The sequence below is a fragment of the Staurois parvus genome, unplaced genomic scaffold (genome assembly GCF_062004578.1).
Source record: "Staurois parvus isolate SC_StPar_1 unplaced genomic scaffold, SC_StPar_1.0 ptg000513l, whole genome shotgun sequence".
NCBI lineage: Eukaryota > Metazoa > Chordata > Amphibia > Anura > Ranidae > Staurois > Staurois parvus.
Window position 1 is genome coordinate 4,136,171 of NW_028318309.1, and position 25,509 is coordinate 4,161,679.

Below are 25,509 nucleotides of genomic sequence, written 5' to 3' on the forward strand. Positions count from 1 at the left end.
CTCTCTCCTCATTGGCTCACTGGCTGTGATTGACAGCAGCGGGAGCAAAAAGGGCTCCCACTGCTGTCTCAGCCAATGAGGAGGTAGAGTCTTCAGACAGAGGAGGCTGTAGTGAACGTTACTGGATTGGAGGGGGCTCAGGTAGGGATTGGGGGGGGGGGGAGGTGCTCAACACAGGTGGTTTTTACCTTCATGCATAGAATGCGTTAGGGTAAAAAACCTTGAGCCTTTAGAAACATTTTAAAACTAAAAACCAAAAGGAGAGAAAAAAAAAAAGGTTTAAACAATCTTGTAATTTTTTTTAATAGAAAGTTCAAAAAGAACATAATTTGTACAAACAACTGGCCATCTTGAAGAGGAAACACATTCTATTTAAGCATCAACTTTTTCTTTAATATAAACAAAATACAGGTTAGAGAGACACTGCCACTGTTCCCATTCAGGTCACAGTGCTTGCTAATGGCCTTCCTCAGCAAGTTATACTTACTGGCTGGACTGTTAATAGGCATTTTTATTTTGCCCTAAATGGGCAAATGACAATGGCCTCTTTAAAATGAGCTTTTGCATTCTCCATGCAGGACAAGGCAACAGTTTTGGCTGCCTACCAGTTGCACATACTCACCTGCCCTTTGCTAACAAGCTGCTCTGCTGCTGGGAGTGAAGAGGAATACCCTGTACTTCTAGGTATATGGAAGATCATTAGTTACCTCATCTGGAATATGCAGTTCAGTTTTGGGCACCAATTCACAAAAAGAACATTGGGGAACTGGAGAAAGTACAGAGAAGGGCAACCAAACTGATACGAGGCATGGAGGAGATCAGCTATGAGGAAAGATTAGAGGAACTGAATTTATTCTCTCTTGAGAAGAGGAGATTAAGGGGGGATATGATCACCTTGTATAATACATAAGGGGGGATATGATCTCCATGTATAATACATAAGGGGGATATGATCTCCATGTATAATACATAAGGGGGGATGTGATCACCATGTATAATACATAAGGGGGGATATGATCTCCATGTATAATACATAAGGGGGGATATGATCTCCATGTATAATACATAAGGGGGATATGATCTCCATGTATAATACATAAGGGGGGATATGATCTCCATGTATAATACATAAGGGGGGATATGATCTCCATGTATAATACATAAGGGGGGGATATGATCACCATGTATAATACATAAGGGGGGGATATGATCTCCATGTATAATACATAAGGGGGATATGATCTCCATGTATAATACATAAGGGGGGATATGATCTCCATGTATAATACATAAGGGGGGGATATGATCACCATGTATAATACATAAGGGGGGGATATGATCTCCATGTATAATACATAAGGGGGATATGATCACCATGTATAATACATAAGGGGGGATATGATCTCCATGTATAATACATAAGGGGGATATGATCTCCATGTATAATACATAAGGGGGATATGATCTCCATGTATAATACATAAGGGGGGGATATGATCTCCATGTATAATACATAAGGGGGGATATGGTCTCCATGTATAATACATAAGGGGGGGATATGATCACCATGTATAATACATAAGGGGGGATATGATCTCCATGTATAATACATAAGGGGGGGATATGATCTCCATGTAGAATACATAAGGGGGGATATGATCTCCATGTAGAATACATAAGGGGGATATGATTTTCATGTATAATACATAAGGGGGGATATGATCTCCATATATATTACATAAGGGGGGGATATGATCTCCATGTATAATACATAAGGGGGGATATGATCTCCATGTATAATACATAAGGGGGGATATGATCTCCATGTATAATACATAAGGGGGGATATGATCTCCATGTATAATACATAAGGGGGGATATGATCTCCATGTATAATACATAAGGGGGGATATGATCTCCATGTATAATACATAAGGGGGGGATATGATCTCCATGTATAATACATAAGGGGGGGATATGATCTCCATGTATAATACATAAGGGGGGATATGATCTCCATGTATAATACATAAGGGGGGATATGATCACCATGTATAATACATAAGGGGGGATATGATCTCCATGTATAAATACATCAGTGGTTCATATAGTGAACTCGGTGTAGAGTTATTCACCCTGAGGTCATCACAGAGGACAAGGGGGCACTCTTTTTTCTGGAGGAAAAAAAAATGTAATCTCCAAATACGGAAAGGTTTTTTCACAGTGAGAGCTGTGAAAATGTGGAATAGACTCCCTAAAGAGTTGGTTCTGGCCAGCTCAGTGGATTGCTTTAAAAAAGTCCTGGATTGTTTCTTGGATACACAGAATATAACTGGATATAACATTTATAGGTAAAGTTGATCCAGGGAATATCAGATTGCCTCTCGGGGGAATTTTTTTCCCCTGCAGGAGCAAAGTGGATCATGCTTTGCTGGGAATTTTTGATTTCCTCTGGATCAACTGTGGGTATAGGATTATAACTTTTTTTTTTTAATGGTTGAACTGGATGGACTTTTGTCTTTTTTTCAGCCAGACTAACTATGTATGGGACTCATACCCTTTCCTTCCATGTGATAGTGTCTGGTGTTTGTCCCACTCATGCCCCATGGGGGTGAAGATAAGAGTTTTCAACCCTTTTGTAAACTTCAAGTTGTGGTTCGGAGATTACAGAAGGCTTTCTCTCCTCGGCTCCACTGTCTGAACATAGCAGTAGGAAAGACTGGTTGAACTGGTTGACTGGTTGAACATAGCAATGGAAAGCATAGAAAATGTGAGTATGTGCCACTGGAGAGGTCATCAATTAATTGACCTGTTGCTTTAACCTGTATAGGGAAAGTACAGATTATCTAAGTGTTATCAAAAACTTACTTCAACCTGGTTTAAAATACTTTAGCAGGTTGTTAAGCTTTGCTGAAGATTTTGGCCTTTGACTTTTGGCGATCTTCGCTTTCTCCTGCAATTTTATGGAAGGAATTTTGGGAGTGAGATCTTTGTGCTTCCAGTCAGCCATTAGTTCTTTTTGTAGTTCATTTGGAAGCTGAGAAAACACATTCATATCCACACTTCTAGGAAAAAAGGAAACCCTGTTGCTGTCACTGGATTCCGCACAGTCCACGTCTGCTTCACAGGGCTGACTAATTTGGTTGCTGCATGAAATGTAAGAGGAGGAACTGGCACAAGCAGTATTATCACCACTGTTTCCACTATCATTGTCTGTACATGAGCTGTGCTTTATGGAAAGTGGTGGGTCACCGGAGTCCATTGTGTTATGTAGACCCCACACTGGGATTTCAGGTAAAGAACTTCCAGCTGTACAAGAACTCTGAGGATGCTTAGAACTGGCTTTCATGAAGAAAGCCTGTATTCCTTTAGAACATGGTGATGGTCTTGTGGTCTTGCGAATTTTGTGCACTGTCCCAGTCTGCGGGCTAAGGAGGATCTCCTTCTTAATGTTCTCAGGGAGCTGACTGAACACATCCATATCTATGTGGTCAGGGAGAGACAGCGAAGCAGAGTGATCTGATTCCACTGCACAGAATTTTGAAGGATCTGTATCTTTGGGATCCTCCTCTGCCTTTGCTCCTGGGTCCTTATTTGGGAAAAAAAGAGAAGATAAAAAATATTACATAATGAGTTAGGTGGGAAGTGTACAGCTTCTGGTTCTGAAACAAAATGTGGTCAGTTTTGGTATTCCCAGATTACCAAATATGCCATACTAAGAACTATGTTTAGCAGGAATCCTCTAGTATTGGAATCACACAATAGAGGTCTCAGAAAATGAGATATGATACTTGGGTCCCTGCTTAAAGGGAAGCTACAGTTTTACAATAAACTAAGCTATACTAAAAAAGTAAGAAGTGGTGCGGTGTGGCTTGGATGGAGATGTGAACTGACAAACAGGCAAGAGCTCACTGTTTAAATCCTGCACGGCCCATCCTGTATCGGGCTGATCCCATCCCGGAACAACTTACCAACTAGATTTCCTCCTATGGATCCCTTGGAGCTTCCTGTGGAGGTGCATCAAGGTGTGCTGACCATGACAAAGAAGAACAAACACAAGGTGGCCTCCTCCACTAAGCCACAACAATATGGCTCCGTGAAAGAAAAGCTGAGGGACACAGTGGACTGCTTGAAACGATTCAGCCATACACCAGCGAAAGATCAGAGCCCTTGGCCCTCTCTCCAGAAACCATTCCGCTTCCAGCACAGACCGATCCGGTCAATGCAAGCTCTCTGGCCTGGGAAGAGGATGAGGCCTCATGGTCCTGATTGTGCAGTGAGTACAGATGACATGCCAGAGGCAGACCACAGTCAGACTGATGCTCCTGTGTTAAACACTGAGCCTACACTTTCCTATATTATGCTAGCCATAACATCCTGAAAAACTACCATGACTAATCTCACTCAGGGTTTTGGGAGCCTTCAGGAGGAAGTATCCATAATCCGCCAAGATATGAGAAATTTCAGGGATTGCATGGCTGCTAAAGAGGACATAATTAGCACTGTTGAAGATCAGCTACATCCTGTACTAAAATCCTCTAAACTACATCAGCAACAACTAGCAGCACATTACGCTAGATTGGTAAACCTGGAAAACAGTGTCGGAAGAAATAATGTTGGCTTAAAAAAAATGAGGGCAAGTCTCCTGTGGACTGTACTGAAAAATGGCTGCAAGAAATCTTTGAAGCGCATTGCTTTTGCCCCATGTTTGTAGTAGAGAGGGCCCAACGAGTACCCACTATGCCTCCTTCCCTGGGGAGTAACCCAATATCTTTCCTGCTAAAATGATTGAATTATAAGGATCATGATACCATACTGCAGAAGGCCCGTTAAAGATTAGACATATGCGTGGATGGCTCAAAGGTGTCATTTTTCCCTGACTTGAATAGCGTCAAGGAGTCAAATATTTGGAGGTGAGTAATACTTGCATCAGCTGGGGATTACCTACTCCACTCTATATCCAGCCAGGCTCTGTGTGGTAGCTAAAGGTAATACCCACTATTTTGATACCCATGCGGCTGAAGTCAACTGGCTGGATCTCAATGAGTGATCTTTGTTGGATTCGGCTTCACCTTGATCCTTTTTCTGCTGAAAGTCCTTATAATTGATATGCTGTTTTAACCCCTTATTAGTGTTTGGCGTTCCTGTTTCATAAAAATTTTTTTTTAAAGGAGATGCTCTGCCATAGTAATGATTGTTACACATTGCTGGTTGAAGCTCCATTTGCTGCAGCCACAATGGCCTTTTGGAAGCATCATTTGGAGATTCCCCCCGAACCATCTTACAGGACCCATCTACAGGGCCCTTCTACATTTCATACAGAAGCCGTCCATATCTCACTTGTCTCCTGCTTTTTTAGCTTGGAGAGAGGAGCTTTATTTTTCAAAGGCACCGTGGCCTTTTGATTATTTTTTTCTTTATACTCTTTATTCACTATTTTTAATTCATGGACCTCAGTGCTGTTCCATCGCTCCTGCAACTGTGCTTATATCTTCAAAATGAGTAACTAATACGGTGTTGGAGTCTTGGAATGTTAGAGGGCTTAATGATTCCATTATTTGACTTGCTATGTTTAATATCCTATGGGGTATGTCTCCATCTGTGATTTGTTTGCAGAAGACCCATCTTCATACAGATACCCTCCCCTCATTATACCAAGCAATATCACTCTACTTATACCCCATATTCTAGAGGGGTCTCCATACTCATAGCTAACTAGGTTGATTTCACCTGCAGGTACAGGTGGACACAATGGGAAGGTTCATCTTTTTTTTTGTACTGTACTTTATATTGTAAATCTTGCATTTTGGTGAATACTTACATTCCCCCACCTTACTCACCTACAGTGTTACATGAGTTTCTTAAGTTTGCCTCAGACAAACCTGAAGTTCCTTGGATATTGATGGGATATTTTAATACATATTTAACTCACTCATTGGATAAATAGTTCTTGACAAAGCGGGGAGAACATCAGATGCTACCTCTTTTGCTAGCTATATAAAGGAATTGGGTCTTATTGATCTCTGGCGAATCTGTAACCCTATGGTCAAGCAATACTCATGTTTCCCTAGGACAAACATGACTCTTTGGAGAATAGACTTTGTATTGAGTTCACCACCAGTGCTGCCACTTGTCATGGACGTATCCTATGCAGCTAGAGGTTTATCTGATCATTCCGCTTTGGTCCTGACACTATTATTACAATCCTCTGTTATCGTACCTTATGGAAGATTAACCCTTATTGGGTATCCCTGTTCCCGTCACCTGAGGAGGTCGCACATAATAATATAGACTTTCTGCAGATAAATAAACCCCAGACATGCTCTCCCTATACTCAGGGATACTTCAAAAGCTTTTCTTTGGGGTATCCTTATATCCCAAATAGCTAAAATCAAAAAGAAATCCAGAGCTTGGGAATGACAATTAACCTGTGCAGTTTCTAACGCAGAGGCAACTTATGTATCTAACCCCCTCTAAAGAAAATCAGTCGGTGTGGGTCCAGCAACAACAGGCCTACTCCTCTCTCTCATATCAAAAGCAGAGCAAAAACATTTTTCTTGCAACGATCATACTTTGAGGAGGATGAGAATACTGGCCACTTATTAGCAATGATAGTGAAAGCTCAGAGCCCATTAACCCATGTATCTGAAGTATGAGATCCCTCTAGCACAGTGGTGAATACTGACCCTCTTAATTCAAACGTGTTCTGTAACTTTTTTCATACATTATAAAGTAACAAAGGAAAACACTCTAAGGGCTCATGTACACGGGGCGTTTGGAAAACTCTTCTGAATGATGGAAACTGACTGCTGGAAAACGTAGGTTAAAAAAGTCTGTTAAGCCGTGTTTGCATATCGCGTTTATGTGCGTTTGCTTTTAGAAGCGTTTTTTAAAGAACCTCAGGAGACCTTCCCAAATGCCCAGAATGCACTGTAAAATAGTAAAAAATTAACTATTTCAGACATTTTGAGAGAAATAGAGAGGGCAGAAGCAGAGAGATCAGTATGTCTTGAGATGACCTGTCTTTACTGGTTGTATTCACTATGGATCCCATCATGAGCATAATGCGGCACGTTCTACCATTTTTTTCTTCACGCAAAACCTGGAACTGACTGCGCTGGTGTACCAGGTTCATTTGAATACATGGAAAACGCTTTGCATGCATTTCTGATGATGAAAAAAGGCTCTGGGCAGCATCTGGATATGGAACAGTTAAAGAACGCTTCTTAACGCAAACGCTTATAATCGCGATTAACCGCGTTTACAAGCGCTTGAAACGCTGGTAAAATCTACTCCTGAACGCAAGTTTGGTACGTTCAAAAAAATGACTGTAAACAACATAGTGTACATGGACACATAGGAAAACCATTAGGGAGAGTCCAGGGGCTGCTGAAAAAAAAAATGCTGAACAGCTCCTGAACGTCAGTTTAGCAGCTGCAGTGTATGAGCCCTAAAAGCTTTTTTACAATCCGTGCAATTGCCTACATTTCCACCTACAGCTCGTGATATATTGGAGGCTCCCTTTAAAATTGAGGAGCTTCAGGGCTGCAGCACCAGGGGTCCCTAATAGCAAAGCCCCAGGTTTTGATGGTCTTCCAGGTAAAGTCTTGCTCCCAGAATTACTAGAGGCATTTAACGCAGCATTTAAAGATGGAGTTCTTCTGGCCTCTATGAACGAGGCAGTGATTATTGTACTCTTGAAGCCTAGTAAAAATTCCATAGATCCAGAATTGTACAGTCCAATCTCATTGTTAACCTCAGATGTTAAGCTTCTAACAAAAATGTTAGCCAATAGACTGTCGGCATATATTAAGTTACTTATCCACCCGGAACAATCGGGATTTATTCCATACAGGGCAACTGCGATTAACATTAGAAGGTTGTTTATTAATTTCCAGATTACCACAGACAATATGGGAAATAGAGCCATCCTATCGCTTGATGCAGCTAAAGCCTTTGATAGCAAAGAGTGATACCTCCTATGACATGTGTTACAAAACTTTGGCTTTGGTCTGCATTTTATTAGCTGGATTCAGCTGCTTTATTCTTCTCCTTTTGATAGAGTTCAAGTAAACAGACAAGTTTCTGACCCATTCCAACTCCACCAGAACACTAGACAGGGGTGCTCTTTGTCACCCCGGCCTTGGAACTAATAGCGGCCGCAATTAATAACTCCCCGGATATACTAGAAAGAGGAGAGAGAATATAAAAGCCCCTTAGGCAGATGATACCCTTTTGTTTTTGGGGGATACCTCCTCCTCATTGGTAGCAACTATGTGCCTTATTTCAGTATATGTCATGAATAGCAATCAATATAACATTAAATCACAGCAGCGCTCCACACTTTTAAAAATTCATAGTCTTCCACCCTTTGGTGATGAAAAGTGCAACAGATCCTCAATAGTCAGTGAGATGTTTTTCTCTGGGTCAAATAGCTCACAGCTTTACTCCTCCACCTTTAATCACAGTAGCAGATCAATCACCCTTTGGACTCAGTGAACCACATCTCCTCAGGATACAACACTCACCGCAAGGAAATGTATTTCTTCATAAGAAAAGGCTTCCGTATTTCCACTCTACCACATAGCCCAGACATATGAAGAACACGGGAGATTGTTGTCACATGGACCACACAGTCAGTACTTGCCAGATATTCCTGCAGCTCCTTTAATGTTGCTGTAGGCCTCTTGGCAGCCTCCCAGACAAGTTTTCTTCTTGTCTTTTCATCAATTTTGGAGGGACGTCCAGTACTTGGTAATGTCACTGTTGCACCATATTTTCTCCACTTGATGATGACTGTCTTCACTGTGTTCCATGGTATATCTAATGCCTTGGAAATTCTTTTGTACCCTTCTCCTGACTGATACCTTTTAACAATGAGATCCCTCTGATGCATTGGAAGGTCTCTGCGTACCACAGCTTTTGCTGTAGGATGCGACTAAGAAAATGTCAGGAAAGACCTACTAGAACAACTGAACTTTATTTTGGGTTAATCAGAGGCACTTTAAATGATGGCAGGTGTGTACTGAATCCTATTTAACATGATTTTGAATGTGATTGCTTAATTCTGAACACAGCTACATCCCCAGTTATAAGAGGGTGTGCACACTTATGCAACATTATTTTAGTTTTTCATGTTAACTCCCCCCCCCCCCAAAAAAAAAGATTTCCGTTTGCTTTTCAATTAAGTTGTACAGTTTATAGGTTACATTAAAGGTGGAAAAAGTTCTGAAATGATTTATCTTTGTCTCATTTTTTTTACATCACAGAAACTTGACATTTTAACAGGGGTGTGTAGACTTTTTATATCCACAGTAGCTAAACTCAAGGGTTTTGATGCATTGCGGCAAGCGGGTATTGCTCACTGGAACCAATTATATAGCACGGATTCTACCTTTTGACATTTTAGTGGAGGAATATCAACTATTCAGCTCTGCAATGTCAAAATTCCTTTATGGTGCTGAAATATAATCCCTCCAGCATACTTAATACGTTGGTGTGCACGTCCTGTACTTAAAAAGGCTTCCATGGGGATTTGAGTTCAGCTTTACATACAGCCTTCAGTGCACAGATACACTTGAAGTGTAATAGTAGGTGGGAGGAAGAATTGGTTCCCTTTGAGGAAGAGCAGTGACAACAAACACTAGAACTTATCCCTATGGTATCTCTTTCCCCATCTCAACACCTAAGGCATCTATTTATACTACACAGGGTTCCCCACATACCACAACGTCTCCATTTATGGGGTAGATCTGACTCACGTAACTGCCCATGTTGTCAGGTAAACACAGAATCCCTAATTCATATGCTGTATCATTGCCCAAAACTTCATAGATATTGGGCTAAAGTTTTCCAGACACTTAACAGTATCTGCTATATTCAGGTCCCACCTGAACCAAAGTGTGCTCTCTTGGGTATTATACCGGATGATGCTCTACCTGCTGAATATAGTCTATTATGGACTACAGCCCTGTACACTGCCTGCAAACTTATTTTGCAGAGGTGGCTCTTGCCTACCCCTCCAACACTTTCTCAATGGAAGGATATGGTGAATTCTAATTTAACGCCTTGACGCCGATAGTACACAAATATGCGGCCTCTCGGCGTCTGAGCCTTGACGCCGAGCGGCCGCATATTTGCGTCCCATTTGAAAACACCTATGCACTGAGAGCGCATACCACGCGCACTCCCAGCACGTCGGTGTCTCACGGAAAGGTCCCGATCTCCCCATGCGTTTGAGACATTTTCCAATCATGTGACCGCCGTGACAGTAAATCATGGCGGTCACATGACCCTAAAACCCTGCCCCACCTCCTGGCATCTGAAAGCCCTTAAAGGGTCAGGAGGAGCCGGCGTGAAGAGGTTAAGGCAGGTCGAATTAGGATATGAAGTCAGCAGCTAAAATTTTTTTAGTTGCCGACTTTTAATTTTTTGAGGGGAGATTGGACCTCCTCTTTAATTCAAAGAGAGAGCTGTAGTCCAATATCAGTCCTTCACAATGCTTTATTTGGTAAAAAGATAAGTGATCTGGCACATCCAGAATGCTTATCTTTTACCAAATGAAGCACTAAGAAGGATTGGTATTGGACTCCAGCTCTCTCTTTGAGTTTTATGCCTATGAGGTGTACAGGAACCTCAGCTGTTGAGGCCGACATCCCTGGTGTGTATATTGGGACAGAGGTGGGGATACTCCTGAGATACTTCTATGCTTGCAAACCACTTAGACACCATGGAATCCAGTCTACCACATTTGTCCTCTTACCGTGATGATTTGACTGGCCTCCGTTGATGGTGCTTTCTTTTGAGTTAGGTAAAATCCAATTGAGTTTCGAGATGAGTTTGAAGACTGAGCTGGTTTGAGGTTTGAAAAGCAGACATTTAGAAGGGTGAGGTGGAAGGGTGACTTAACATCAATCATCTTCTCAAACAGCTTCATAAGTAGTTCCATCAGAACAGAAAAAGAACTCTCTACCCAAGGAAAGAAAAAAAGCAACATTAAACCAAAACATCAAGCTAAGAAATGAAAGAGATGAACAAGAAGAGGAGAGGAGGTTATCACAGTGTTCCCTCTCCAGAAATGCATTAATTTCAAGACCTCCTCATACAGATCCTGCATGTTCTCAGAGTATATCAGTGAGAAGATCCCCAAGTAGAAGTCTATAAGAACCCATTGACATACAGGCCTGAGCACTCGCTGAGGGAATAGGACTTGACACAAGACTAGCAGATGAACAGATGGAAGGACTTAGGCCATGTACGTGTCAAGGTCTGGATCTGAACCTGCGACCTCTGCAGTGTCTGGCTGTGACACTTCCCCCTTGTGCCACCCAATGCTGGACAGCTCCTGGTCTGATCCCTTAGGACAAACTTGCCTTGTATCTTGTTTCTAGTGAACTTTGAAATCTTCCCATGAACATCCTGGCTTAAGTCATGTCTCTGCGCTGTTTGACAGATGATTGTGCTTTCTCCTGCCAATATCTTGCTCCTTTGTGTACCTGCAGCTGTCCTTACCTTCAATACCACTCACTACTGACTTTTGGCTTGTTCCTCAACTATGCTTCTGATGATCCCAACCTGCATCCACTTGTTATTGACCATGCTTCTGCTTGACCCCTATCTGCTACTGGACCCCGGCTTGCTCGTCTCCTGGTGGGGCAATCCTGAGGACCATGACCTGGTACTAACATGCAGCAAAACCCATGTCCACCATCAGGAGCTCTGGTGAGCACTGGTTAGTGTTTAGACCCTGCACCTCTTGTGAGTTCACGCCATCCGCCAGGGTGACCTGCTTGTGTACTTATCCTGCTGGTCAGTGGGAGCCTCTCAACTGGTATAGCTACTGGTCTCTTGAGCCCAACCCTTGACCATGACAGTTGGTAACAAAAACTAGTTGGGTCCATTGTAACCTCCTAATATCTTTATATTCCTCCTAAATATTTGCTGGGTATGGCCCTAGCACATAGCATATAGAATATTGACCAATGAAATCTAACATTGCATTTGTAGCAAAGCAATTAAAAACAAATGCCATCTATTATAAATGTAAAAATATTGTAAATTGTGTGCAAAAAAAGTTTATGTTCAGCCAAAACACTTTTCATAGTTCCGGATAGAATGGAGAAAGATACAATTTTTTGTAGCTACTTGGGGCTCTATTTACCAGATTTCCTCTCACTAAAGATGGCCATACTCAGCCAGAAGCTGAATAGGAGAAATCTATTGGTTCCGCCATCCAAAAACACACGATGGATGGACGAATCTACACTACCAGATATTGTTTTCTGACAGCCAGCGCTCTCAGAATAAAAGAACAGTGGCTGCATCTGACTAGATGCAGTTGCTGTTCGCCTGTCAATTTTCTGCCCCGCTCTCTTGATTTGCAGATCTAGGTGTTTCAGGTGGGAGGGTGTCAACAGGGCAACCCAAAGCTCAATTTGGCTGGATCATGGGGAACCTGACGAAGTTTGTTCCATGTATGGCCAGCTTTGTTGACAACAGTTTCACCAAACAAGAAGTAAAGGAAAAACTGCAACAAGGGGACCAACATAAATTTAGAAACATTTTTTTTTTTTTCTGTTCTCGTTTTCTCTCATTTGAAAAGAATCTTGGGGTTATGACTTTCTTGGAGGTCTACTCTAGGAAAACACAGTAAATCAATTTTCTCATCTCTCTAGTCTGAAATCCCATTGTAAATCTGCCTAAGCCAACACTGCAAAATCTGACTGAGCACTGGACACATCTCACCCAGGGGGTTGCTCACCGCTGCTCAGATTCTGAATCACGTTCTTGGGGACAGGACACTGGCGACTTTCCCGATTGAAATATCTATTGGTCGGTGAGAACTGTCGTAGTGTTAGACGCAGGGTATGAGGACTCCTTCCATCTGTATACAGTCTGGAGAGATGAGAGTTAACAATTATCAACACTACAATCCCATCTCACTGTAAACTGTACAATGTTCAATGTCATATACACAGAAAATGCTGCCATAAAACCCTGGTAATCAAACTGTGACCAGAGGGCAGCATGTGGCCCTTTGGTACAATACATGATGTGGGGCCCTTGGACCTCAGCAGTCTGTAGTGGAAACATTGATTAGTGTAATAGCATTGATCTTTAATACCCTCATATAACATGTTCCCAGTTTTGTATTGTCTTCTGCAGCATATTCACAGTTAAAAATGCATCCTGTCCACACTCTCTGACCCTCATATCCTATATTAGGTCTGTGATTTCTGACAGTCCTCTCAAGCATTACATATATTTAACATTATGTTTGGCCCTTTGGTGTCATGGGCCGCATTTGAGGTCCCCCTTTAGCTCGTAAGTTGACAACCACTGCTATAAAATGTTATATTCTGTTAGCCCAAGTCAGACTTTTTTCAGCCAGGTTCTGTGGAACCCTAGATTCCTCCAGAGGTTGCCAGGGGTTCCATGAGCAATGAGCAGCTCCTGACTCATAGTAAGTAACCACTGACACCAATGATCTTTTTAGCTATCTGTAAGAAGCATTCTTCCCACTCACTACCAGTGTAAGGGCAATCCTCCCACTGACCATCCCACTACCAATGATCACCAATGTAAGGCGCTCCTTCTCCCACTGACTATCCGTCTAAAGCAGGGGTCTCCAAACTGAGGCCTGAGGGCCAGATGTGACCCTTTGCTAGCCTTTATCCGGCCCTTGGGGCACTATTCCTTCCAATGATATGAAGCAGTATTCCTTCCACTGACCCAAACAATGGGGTACTATTGATAGCACTTATGTGGTACTATTCCTCCCGTTAATACCAATGATGGGGAACAACTCTTCTTCCTAATGACCACAATCTCTGAGGCCATGTTTATTCTCACTGATGCTGGGCCCGAAACATTTTCTATCCCCACTGGCCACACTCCGGCCCTCTTAAAAGTCTGAAGGACCACAAACTGGTCCTTTGTTTGAAAAGTTTGGAGACCCCTGATCTAAAGGGTCCCTTTTGTGCAGTCAGGTGGGTAAAAAAAACCCTCTAAAAAACCCCCCAAAAAAACCCACCTCTTTATCTATAGTATATGATCATAGTTTATCTGTCTGTGTAATGCTGCCCTCTCATGAGCAGACTGCTAATCGTAGCTCTCGACTGTGGACACAAAGATCTTCTTAAGCCACCCACAATGATAGGCAACCAAGAAAAAAAAGTCTTTAGTGTTTTCCTCCTTTCCGCCACCTCCACTCTTACTGGCTGAATTCCTCCAACCGTGCTATGTAGAATGTATGGGGGAATCTGTTCTATTATATTAGTTCAGTCCGCAGGTTGAAAAAAATAATCTGTTTTTCGTATACGCACCTTAAAGCAGAACAATACTCACCTCGGCCCCAATGCTGTGGCGTCCCGCTGCTCCCCGCCTGGCCACTGACATCTTGGGGCAGCTGGCTTCTGGGTCTCAATCATCGGCCGCTGTCATTGGCCAGGCAGGGATGATGGCAGATTCATCATTGCCGAATTTGTACAGTGAGCTGCACATGCACGGCTCACTGTACGGGGGCGGACAGGCAGGTAAAGTAATTTTAATGCCGAAGAGACAAAGCATGTCTCTTCTGCATTAAAATTCCTGCCTGTTCTTTTTATTTGTACCGAACGTTCCAGTTTAAGAGAGGAGGCCTCAGTGACCCGAATAAAAGGAAGCCTACTGGAGTGTGGAATAAGGTAAGCAATTCTCCATATTCCAGCAACCCCAGACATAACCCTGTGCAGAGCAGGGGGCTTGTTTTCTGTTCCAGCCCAGAGTTCATGTGACTCATAATGAGAAAGCTCTATTTGTGGGAAACAATACATCTCATTTATGTATAGCGTTGCATGACCGTGTAATTGTCAGTTAACGTATCGCAAAAAATGGCCTGGTCAGGAAGGGGGGTAAATCCTCTGGAAGGCAAGTGGTTAAAATAATACCTGGTGATCCTGTCGTGAATTTACACACACTTTAATGCAGGAACGTGTGCGTTTGGATTGTACACTTGAACCCCAGAGGGGGTTCCTGGAGATTTGGGGGAGGCATTCCCATTGAAAGCAATGAGAGGCTGCTGTAGATAATTGTGGCGGCTTGCATTTTGAACTGCTCATATGGCGATTATCTGTGAGTGATTGTCCCTGGATGCAGGCTGTGTGCATCCAGGGCCAATCACTCGCAGGTGGTCACTACGTTCACAGGTGGCCTTAGGCTTCATAGCTACTTCAGCCTGAAAGAAAATGTAGGATAAACTTCAAATGAGCTCCAAACATGCATCAAATTATTACGGACTAATACAGTTTGAATCGCACCTATTTAAAAGGCTCCGGAGTAGTTCCTCAATCTTTAGTTTCACTTCTGACACTGTGGAACATTTTTTAAATGAATCTTCTTCACTGAGAGACTGTTTTGATACAAAAAAAAAAAAAAACTCCATCATACAGGAATGATGAACGAAACGTCTGTACACAAAACACAACAACAAGAAAAGTAATAAGATGAACAGGTGACAAAGTAACTGAATCTATAGAAGATAAAAATAATTATATATAAATACATACAGTACACAACTTATTTGCCTCCAAGAGGCTGAGAAGGATCTTGGAGTAGAGCATTCCTCCAAAACTAAAATCAGAATTATAGGTAAAAGCTTTTTTTACATTTTGGATGGAGGAAGGGAGTGTTATAACCCCTGTCAGTTTTATTTGCCATCTGTGTCCCATTGGGGAGATTTACCTTCACTTCCTGTCCTATAGCCAAAACAGGAAGTGGGAGGAAAGCCCTCCTAAGCAAGGAAAGGCCAAAACTGGTACCCTCATTGAAAAATTTCCCCTCTATTCCTTTTTTGGGGAAAGCCCAAATTTGCGGATTTTCTTTTACTTTCAATGATAACGGTTCACAGGCCAAATAGAGAAGGTGAATCCCCCTAAAGGGGACACAGACAGCAATAAAGGCTGACAGGTGTCCTAATCCCTCTCCACTCTGTCCAAAACAAAAAATAAAAGTTTTGCCTTTAGTTACACTTGAAGGGAACAAATTAAGTACTTAAGGGTTGATTTACTAAAACTGGAGGGTGCAAAATCTGGTGCAGCTGTGCATGGTAGCCAATCAGCTTCTAACTTCAGCTTGTTCAATTAAAGCGGAGCTCCACCCAAAAGGGGAAGTTCCACTTTAAGGACTGCTCCCCCACTCCCCATTAAGAATTGGAACCTTTGGGGAGCCGGTACCCGAATTTGAAAGGTACCCGCACCCACTTCCGGTCCGATCGCCTAGGCGATTGGAAGCGGAAGGTGTCCTCCCTCCCTGTAGTCTTTTGGGACACTTGAGAGGTCCCAGAAGACTACAGGAGCATTCATGAAGTGCAGAGCTACTCGCGCATGCGCAGTGGGTACCCAGCTGTGAAGCCGCAAGCTATCACAGCCAGGTGCCCACACTGAAGATGCCGGCCTCCTGGAATACAGGACAGCCAGTGAAACGGGCTGCGGGGGGGACACCACGGGACCGAGGAACAAGTAAGTGGCTGTTTTTGTTAAAAGTCAGCAGCTACAGTTTTTGTGACTTTTATTTTTTGATAGGTCAAGTGGAACTCCGCTTTAATGAAAAAAAAAAAAAACCTGGAAGATGACTGGTTTCTATGCAGAGCTGCACCAGATCTTGCAATCTCTAGTTTAGTAAATCAACCCCTTGGACAATCTTACTGTGACCATACAAGGGATTTTCACAAGATTCGGGGACGATTCACAAGGCGGTTTACGTCTGCCTGTCCTTAGAGCTCAATGGACCTTCTGATCAGGTCCGCCTGAAAAACTGACAGTCGGACCTGATCGGAAATTCAGTGTGAAAGGGGCCCAAGAATCGACTCCTGCGTCCTGTGCTGTATGATGAAGATACAATGGGGATCGAAAGTTTGGGCACCCCAGCTAAAAATTTGTATTAATGTGCATAAAGAAGCCAAGAAAAGATGGAAAAATCTCCAAAAGGCATCAAATTACAGATTAGACATTCTTATAATATGTCAACAAAAGTTAGATTTTATTTCCATCATTTACACTTTCAAAATAACAGAAAACAAAAAAAAAGGCGTCTGCAAAAGTTTGGGCACCCTGCAGAATTTATAGCATGCACTGCCCCCTGTGCAAAACTGAGACCTGCCAGTGTCATGGATTGTTCTCAATCGTCTGGGAAGACCAGGTGATGTCAATCTCAAAGGTTTTAAATGCCCAGACTCATCTGACCTTGCCCCAACAATCAGCACCATGGGTTCTTCTAAGCAGTTGTCTAGAAAACTGAAACTGAAAATAGTTGACACTCACAAAGCTGGAGAAGGCTATAAGAAGATAGCAAAGCGTTTTCAGATGTCAATATCCTCTGTTCGGAACGTAATTAAGAAATGGCAGTCATCAGGAACAGTGGAAGTTAAAGCAAGATCTGGAAGACCAAGAAAAATATCAGACAGAACAGCTCGCAGGATTGTGAGAAAAACAATTCAAAACCCACGTTTGACTGCACGATCCCTCCAGAAAGATCTGGCAGACACTGGAGTTGTGGTACACTATTCCACTATAAAGAGATACTTGTACAAATATGGTCTTCATGGAAGAGTCATCAGAAGAAAACCTCTTCTACGTCCTCACCACAAAAATCATCATTTGAACTTTGCAAATGAACATATAGACAAGCCTGATGCATTTTGGAAACAAGTTCTGTGGACCGATGAGGTTAAAATTGAACTTTTTGGCCGGAATGAGCAAAGGTACGTTTGGAGAAGAAGGGGCACAGAATTTAATGAAAAGAACCTCTGTCCAACTGTTAAGCATGGGGTTGGATCAAGCATGCTTTGGGGTTGTGTTGCAGCCAGTGGCACAGGGAACATCTCACGAGTAGAAGGAAAAATGGATTCAATAAAATTTCAGCAAATTTTGGATGGTAACTTGATGCCATCTGTGAAAAAGCTGAAGTTAAAGAGAGGATGGCTTCTACAAATGGATAATGATCCTAAACACACCTCGAAATCCATGGGGGATTACATCAAGAGGCGTAAACTGAAGGTTTTGCCATGGCCTTCACAATCTCCTGACCTCAACATAATTGAAAATCTATGGATAGACCTTAAAAGAGCAGTGCGTGACAGACAGCCCAGAAATCTCAAAGAACTGGAAGACTTTTGTAAGGAAGAATGGGCAAAGATACCTCAAACAAGAATTGAAAGACTCTTGGCTGGCTACAAAAAGCGTTTACAAGCTGTGATACTTGCCAAAGGGGGCAGTACAAGATATTAACTCTGCAGGGTGCCCAAACTTTTGCAGACGCCATTTTTTTGTTTTCTGTTACTTTGAAAGTGTAAATGATGGAAATAAAATCTAACTTTTGTTGACATATTATAAGAATGTCTAATCTGTAATTTGATGCCTTTTGGAGATTTTTCCATCTTTCCTTGCCTTCTTTATGCACATTAATACAAATTTTTAGCTGGAGTGCCCAAACTTTCGATCCCCACTGTAGATGGATTTTCATGGAAGATCCTGCCGAGAGCACAGAATAGGTCTCCAATACCTGAGGAGGACCAGATGGTGTGACCGGTGAATCATCCTCGCCTCGGCTGAGCTGCTGGATACGATGTGCCAAGGAGGATCCAAACTCCTTTTCCAGCACAGCGACAGGACAGGTCTGAAGGTCACATATGCTGGACAACCCCAAACTGTCAAGGCGCTGGGCGGTTTTGTAGCCAATACCTAAAGGAAACAGGGAAAACATTTATCTCTCTGACATTGTTATATGTTACTCTAACGCACTCTGTAGTGAACAACAGATAAAACATTTCAATATCTTAGATTGTAAGCTCCCAGGATCAGGCCCTCCTAACCCTCTTGTACTGAACTGTATTGTTGCTGTATTGTCTCCCGTTATATTGTAAAGCGCTGTATAATAATAATATAAAGTACTTAAGGCTTTATGATTATCACAGTGGCTTAGTGGTTAGCACTTCTGCCTTGCACCACTGGGGTCGTTGGTCTGCACACTACCTGCATGGAGTTTGCAAATTTTCCCTGTGCTTATGTAGGTTTCCTCCCACATGCTAGTAGGGTAAATGGTTCCTGGCACCTTAGAATGTAGGGACTGTTCTGAATGTACAATACATAAAGCACTGTGTAAATTGTCAACACTGAATAAATACCTGTAATGAATAAAGTTCATTATTCAAGAACAAAAATGTAATATAATGCAATTTATCATTCCATTAGTTTTATTTTTTCAGGATTCTTTTCCTTTATTTTTACATGGTGACCCTGCCAGTAACATACACCCTACCCTAAGGTGATAACACTCACTTTACTATATCTATGGAAGGTCCATATTGTCACTAATGGACAGGACTACAGAACACCTCCACCTCTTCCCTTCTGCATAACACGGGGGAAGGGAAGGGCCAGGGTAATCCAGGCAGAGACATGCATAATTGTGCAGGGCCGATGCAAGGATTTCTGTCTACACAGGTGAAGGTGCATTTTGCTGCCCATGACCATGTTTCAGCCTAAATATTGGTGCAACATGAAATATGGTCTTTTGCAGGTAAAAAATGTGCATTTATTATTTTTTTTACACAGCAGCCTACAAAGTATTGCACTCCGGGATCAGTGGATTGTGGGTGCATTGTCAGGCTTCTACACACTCTCCCTCCAGCTTTCTTCCCATACTTCTGTAGGGACTTTCAGTTAAAAATCTGCATTAAGGTAAAAAAAAAAAAACCTTCTCTCCCCCAGCACCCTCCTATACTTACCTGAGCCCAATCCCAATCCAGCGATGTCCAAGAGAGCAGTGGCTCCTTCCGATCCTTCCATCCTCACTGGGCAAACGTATAGCATTGGCTCCCACTGCTGTCAATCAAATTCTGTGAAGAGGGAGTGTGGGGGGGTGTCCAAGCCTCACTTTCTGTGTCTATAGACGCAGGCAGTGGCGCTCTAGAGCGAGCATGAACGAGTGCCCCCATAGGAAGCAGCTTTTTATGGGGGCACTTGCCAAACAGTTATAGCCAGGAGCACCAGCAGGGGACCCAAGAAGGAGAGGACATAGGCTGCTCTGTGCAGTGCAGCAGGTAAGTATGACAGGTTTAATATTTTATTATTTATTACAGGTATTTATATAATGCCATCAATTTACGCAGCACTTTACATATATATTGTACATTCACATCAGTCCCTAACCCTCAAGGGGTGTACAATCTAAGGTTATTAAAATCAAAGTTTTACTATCACTTTAATGAACTACCCCACAGGACATACCTGGAATTCCCTTCACGTGGTTTAGGCTGTTGATCAAGTGGCTGCTGCTTTCAGGGAACAGAACCGTTTGTTGGTTTGGTTTAAAGGTTCCAGACACCAGTTTAGACAGCACCTTATTACACGCTATCCCAGCGCAGCCTGTGAGACCCAATCTGCTGTGCACGGCTGCCCGGATATCAGCGGCGATATGTGAGCCAGCAACCAATCGTCTGTGAGTCCAATCACTGCCGTCAACCCCTACAATCACAAGAACTGGTCAGTGTCAATTTTCCTGTCCGTGAACAGGGTCTTATTCTCCTAGTTGTAGGGTATACGCATACAAGCAGATTTTTTTTAGCATTGACCAATTGCAACACATACAGAGCAATGAAGTATAGAAGCAATGAATCCCTAATTATATAACAATGCTCCAAATTTGTGTTACCGATCAATACTACTATTCGACTTCCTCCACATAGAACTCATCAAACCATGTCTTTATGGAGCTGCCTTGGTACACAGGGGTACAGTCATGTTGGAACAGGAAAGGGCCTTCCCCCCCAACCGTTACCACAATGTTGAAAGAATGCCTTTAAAAATAAATGTCACCCTTCACTGGAAACACAAGAACGCCATCTTTTGGAGGCACACAGCAATTTGTAATGATTTTCTTTTCCACATAGCTGCGTTTAGTTTGCAGGAGGATATCAATCCCAACAAACCCCATGAGAAATATTCTGTCTCCTGGATAGGAGGAGAAGCTTGCTGCAGTTTCAGAAATGGATCGAAGCAAAACGTGAAGCAAACCGTTGAAGACCACAGAGGTAAGCAGTACTTAAAAGCTAAGTTCACCTTCTGGAACATGTTAAATGTTCCAGCTCCTGCTTCCTCTCCCTCCGATCCCCACCAAGTCTCCACACCCTGTCACAATTCAAAAACAGAGGAGCCATGTGGGGTTCCGCGCACACGGCTGCATTATTCATTCACAGTCCACCGCTGATGGCTGGTAGTTCTAAATGAACTGTGAGGATCGCTGATGAGCGCTCTTGTAGTCTATTCACAAGCCCTGCAGCTTTCAGTCAGCCTGTATGGAGGTACAGGCTGAAAGCAATAGGTCTGCAGAAGCCTGACATTGCATCCCTGACCACCAATGCAATGCTTCTGCAGGTAAAAATAATAAATGCACACTTGTTTTCTGCAAAAAACATATGCATTTGTTTTTTTTCCCCATTATCCTTTAAAGCAGGGGTGTCCAAACTTTTGGCCTTCCTGGGCCACATCGAAAAAAGTGAAATTGTCTTGGGCTGCACATAAAATACACTAGCAATAAAGGATAGCCAATAAGCAGTTCCTCCTGCGGCTGCCTGCAGCAGGAAGGTGTGGATGCCGGGCCCTTTCACTATAATGACAGGTCACCAGTGGCCGCACATATTTGCAGCACTCTACACAGTCAGCGATTACCTGCGGTGATCACTGCTGGACATAGACAGAGAGCCATGAATAGGCGTGGCTGCCAGTGAACTGTCATTACAGTGAATGGAGACGGCAGCCACACCTATACGCTGATAGACGCAGGAGGAAATGCTGCTACAGTTTGCACCGGCCCTAATCACCAGTGCGAATGTAGCCCATGTATGTGCTGTGTGGTTAGATGGGGATGGGGGTGATGAGCAGGAGGCTTTTGAAATGGGAGGGTGGGCGCAGCCCACCCCAGCACCCTCCTAGATCTGATCCATGCAGCATTTACTTGCCTGGTGCCCCTGCAACCCTGCTGCCGATGCTATTGCAAACATGGCAGCCCGGCATTCCTCCAGCCATGCATTTGACTGGTTTGTCTGTGTCGGCCACCGTGGCTGCTGTGCTTGCATGGCATCCTTTCAGATAGGCCCCGGGCAGCATACTAGGGAAACTGTCATGAGAAAATAATGTAGGCTGCCAATCCTGAACTCTATAAGAATGCGAGTTCACTGGCTATAATGGTGATTCTTTGGCTCACTGGAATTCTGGCTCAAAAGTCACACAGCCAAGTATTTTCAGAAGGAGACCAGCAATGGCAGTCCCTTTAATTCTCAGCACAACTATAGAAATGACAATGCTGTGCGCTCATGCACCAGGGATTTCACACAAAGGAAGCAATACAAAGAACAGGATACTGTTTCATACAAGTACATGGTACAGCAGGCACAGATCAGGAATATAAAATGTTAGGTTTACATATTAATAAATATTGCAACTACTGTTGTGCTGGGTACAGAACATAATGGATTATATACTCCTTCCTACTGTTTCTGTTACCTTCTGCAGGTGCTAAGGGGGACAAGTAATGCTCTTAAAAGCCAACAGGTTACCCATCTTTGGCCAGTGACCTCCCAAAACTCTTTTCCTAAATACAGGAAACTATTCTTTAAGCATTAAAGTGTTACCAAACCCCAGACCCTGCATTCACTATATCTGGTCTCCCCGGACCCTGCATTCACTATATCTTGTTTCCCCGGACCCTGCATTCACTATATCTGCTCTCCCCGGACCCTGCATTCACTATATCTTGTCTCCCAGGACCCTGCATTCACTATATCCGCTCTCCCCGGACCCCGCATTCACTATATCCGCTCTCCCCGGACCCCGCATTCACTATATCCGGCCTCCCCAGACCCCGCATTTACTATATCCGGCCTCCTCGGACCCCGCATTCACTATATCCGGCCTCCCCGGACCCCGCATTCACTATATCCGGCCTCCCCGGACCCCGCATTCACTATATCCGATCTCCACGGACCCTGCATTCACTATATCCGGTCTCCCCGGACCCTGCATTCACTATATCCGAGCTCCCCGGACCCTGCATTCACTATATCCGAGCTCCCCGGACCCTGCATTCACTATATCCGAGCTCCCCGGACCCTGCATTCACTATATCCGGTCTCCCCGGACCCTGCATTCACTATATCTGGTCTCCCCGGACCCTGCATTCACTCTCTCTGGTCTCCCACAGTACACACAACATGGAAATTCAATTATTTTAGCAAATATAAACTGCTAAATACCTTTTCTCATCAGCAGTATATTGCAGTCTTGTGACTTCTATCAGTGTCCAGCTGAGCACTGGTTAAAGTTTGTAAGAGGATTTTTCATTCTCCTCTGACTGTCCTATGAGGCTGCATAACCCCCTGTCTGGACAGCACTGATTGTCCCTGTGCTTATCGCATGCACCATCCCAAATAAAAAAAAAACAACCTAGCAATACACACCAAACAGAGCATGTGCAGAGTGACTCCTAGAGCTCTGTACTATCAGCAAATGGATTGGGGACAGAAGGGAAGGATCAGAGAAGAAGGGATCAAACAGCCTTTTTACACAATGCGGAGGAGTAACCCCTTAGGTTCCATGGTGAGTATAACAAGCATTTTGCACTGCATATAGAGACTGATTTTACTGTTGTGGGCTCAGTAACACTTTAAGCAATGTCAACCAAACTCTTACTCTGATTATTGTACACATGTCCAGACACCTCTAGGCCGCCATCATTCTGCTGCTCCTGTAGCTTCTTATCCACCAGCTCTGTGATATCAACAAAGTTTTCATCAAAGCCCAGCCGCTCAACCTTTGCACTGGACTCTTCCAGCAGCTCTAGGAAAAACAAAAAAACTAATTTTCATCAGAGGAAGCCCTATGATTTCTGCAAGTCAGATTCAGATGGTTACATTAGCAGTATTTTAAACTGTCATTGGTCATCCTTGTGAATATGTGACTATAGGTTAAATTATTAAATATTCACGTAGCGTTCCATTCTAAGTAAACACGAACACCCTGCTTTTTATTTTTGATGCTTTTAGTTTTGCATTGAAAGGGGAAAAAATAAATCCACTACATAAAACACTGAAAAATAATGAATTCCTAACGAAAAAACTAATAGGACTATCATGGCACCACACAATACATTTTAAATTCACTTTTTTATATTTACAAAATATTTAAAAGGTTACAAGGGGAAAAAAAATAATACAGCATATACTATTGCAACACAAGTCATTGTAACTGAATGTTATTAAAAATTACCTTTTCTTTTCAATCTGCAGCGCTGTAATTTCCTGTAAAATGCAACATAGCTTCCTGGAGGTGTTCTGTACACAGACGGTGTACAGAACACCCCCAGAAACATAATTTCCTGCTTGTGGGATTGGCGCACTGATTTTCCCAGAAGTCTGCACAAAGATACAAGTCAGATTTCAGGCATCCGCTGTAACAAAAATGTCATTTTTGGTGAGATACTCCCAATAGGAAATTACATCTAAAGGGATGCAGACCCTGCAATTTTCCTAATTAGAGAATTAGAGTTGCAGCAGCTGGTACATAATTATGAATCCCCATTAGGTTCACTTTCCACACGGACACAGACAAACATACAGATATTTCTTTAGAATAACAAAAAGGTAGGAATCTGCAACAAAGTTTGTTAAAATCCTTGCAATGTACATAGATCACCCAGAGGGGAAGTTTTTTACTTTTTAACATGATTGGGGAGTAGGGGTGTAGTTTAGAGATACATGGGCCACCACTGACATCTGTAGATTCATACAGTTAGAGGTAGATATTGTTTACTATTTATTGGAGTACTTCTGAGTCTACACTGTGTGCACAATTATTAGACAAGGGAGTATTTTGAACAAATAATTTTTATGCATTTTGTCCAACTCCAAGCTGTATAAACTTGAATGCTTATTGGATTTAAGCATATCAGGTGATGTGTATTTGTATAATGAAGGAGGTTGTGGCCTAAGGAGATCTACACTCTATATCAGGCATCACTAAATGGTGGACCGCGGTCCAAATATGGACCAGTTAAGAGTCCGGTCTGGACCGCGGCCACACCACTTAATAGCCTGAAGTGACTCCTCTCCTCCCACCGCTGCAGCTGTTACTAATCGGGAGTAATGGCAGGGTGGACTCCTGTTCTGTATGTACTCTTCTGCAGCGGCCGTCGTTGCTGCTGTTGTTGTTGAATTCCAGCAGGAAAGAGGGCAGGGGGAATGGAAGGACGGACGTCTCTTCTGAATGTACTGGTTTGCTGCCGCTTAACTCAGAGCAGGGAGGAGGGCAGGAAACACTGCAGGTCTACAGAGGAGTGCGGAAGGGGAGCCAAACTTTCATGTGGGTCACTTGCTTTTTACTAGGAAGAGTTGGGCAGCTCCCGCCCTCAGTGGAAACCTTCTATGCCTCTCGTCCTCCTCCCTGCTCTGAGTTTTGTGGCGGCAAGCAGGTACATTCA

General features: G+C 43.0%; 1 protein-coding gene across 2 annotated transcripts in view; it reads right to left on the bottom strand.

The window, feature by feature from the left end:
• Nucleotides 1–278: 278 nt before the first annotated feature.
• Nucleotides 279–25,509, bottom strand: part of POLI (DNA polymerase iota) — a 38,886-nt gene continuing 13,655 nt past the window's right edge. The window contains exons 4-10 of one of the 2 annotated variants that reach the window (XM_089690100.1): nucleotides 23,724–23,870; nucleotides 20,265–20,501; nucleotides 18,538–18,716; nucleotides 15,297–15,388; nucleotides 12,761–12,894; nucleotides 10,763–10,851; nucleotides 279–3,589 (exon numbers count right to left, since the gene is read on the bottom strand). In XM_089690100.1, the coding sequence (XP_089546226.1) occupies nucleotides 2,870–3,589; nucleotides 10,763–10,851; nucleotides 12,761–12,894; nucleotides 15,297–15,388; nucleotides 18,538–18,716; nucleotides 20,265–20,501; nucleotides 23,724–23,870 (1,598 nt within the window). In that variant the 3' untranslated portion in view covers nucleotides 279–2,869. Of the gene's footprint in view, nucleotides 3,590–10,762; nucleotides 10,969–12,760; nucleotides 12,895–15,296; nucleotides 15,389–18,537; nucleotides 18,717–20,264; nucleotides 20,502–23,723; nucleotides 23,871–25,509 lie in introns of both variants that reach the window. The other variant, XM_089690099.1, reaches the window with a different exon arrangement.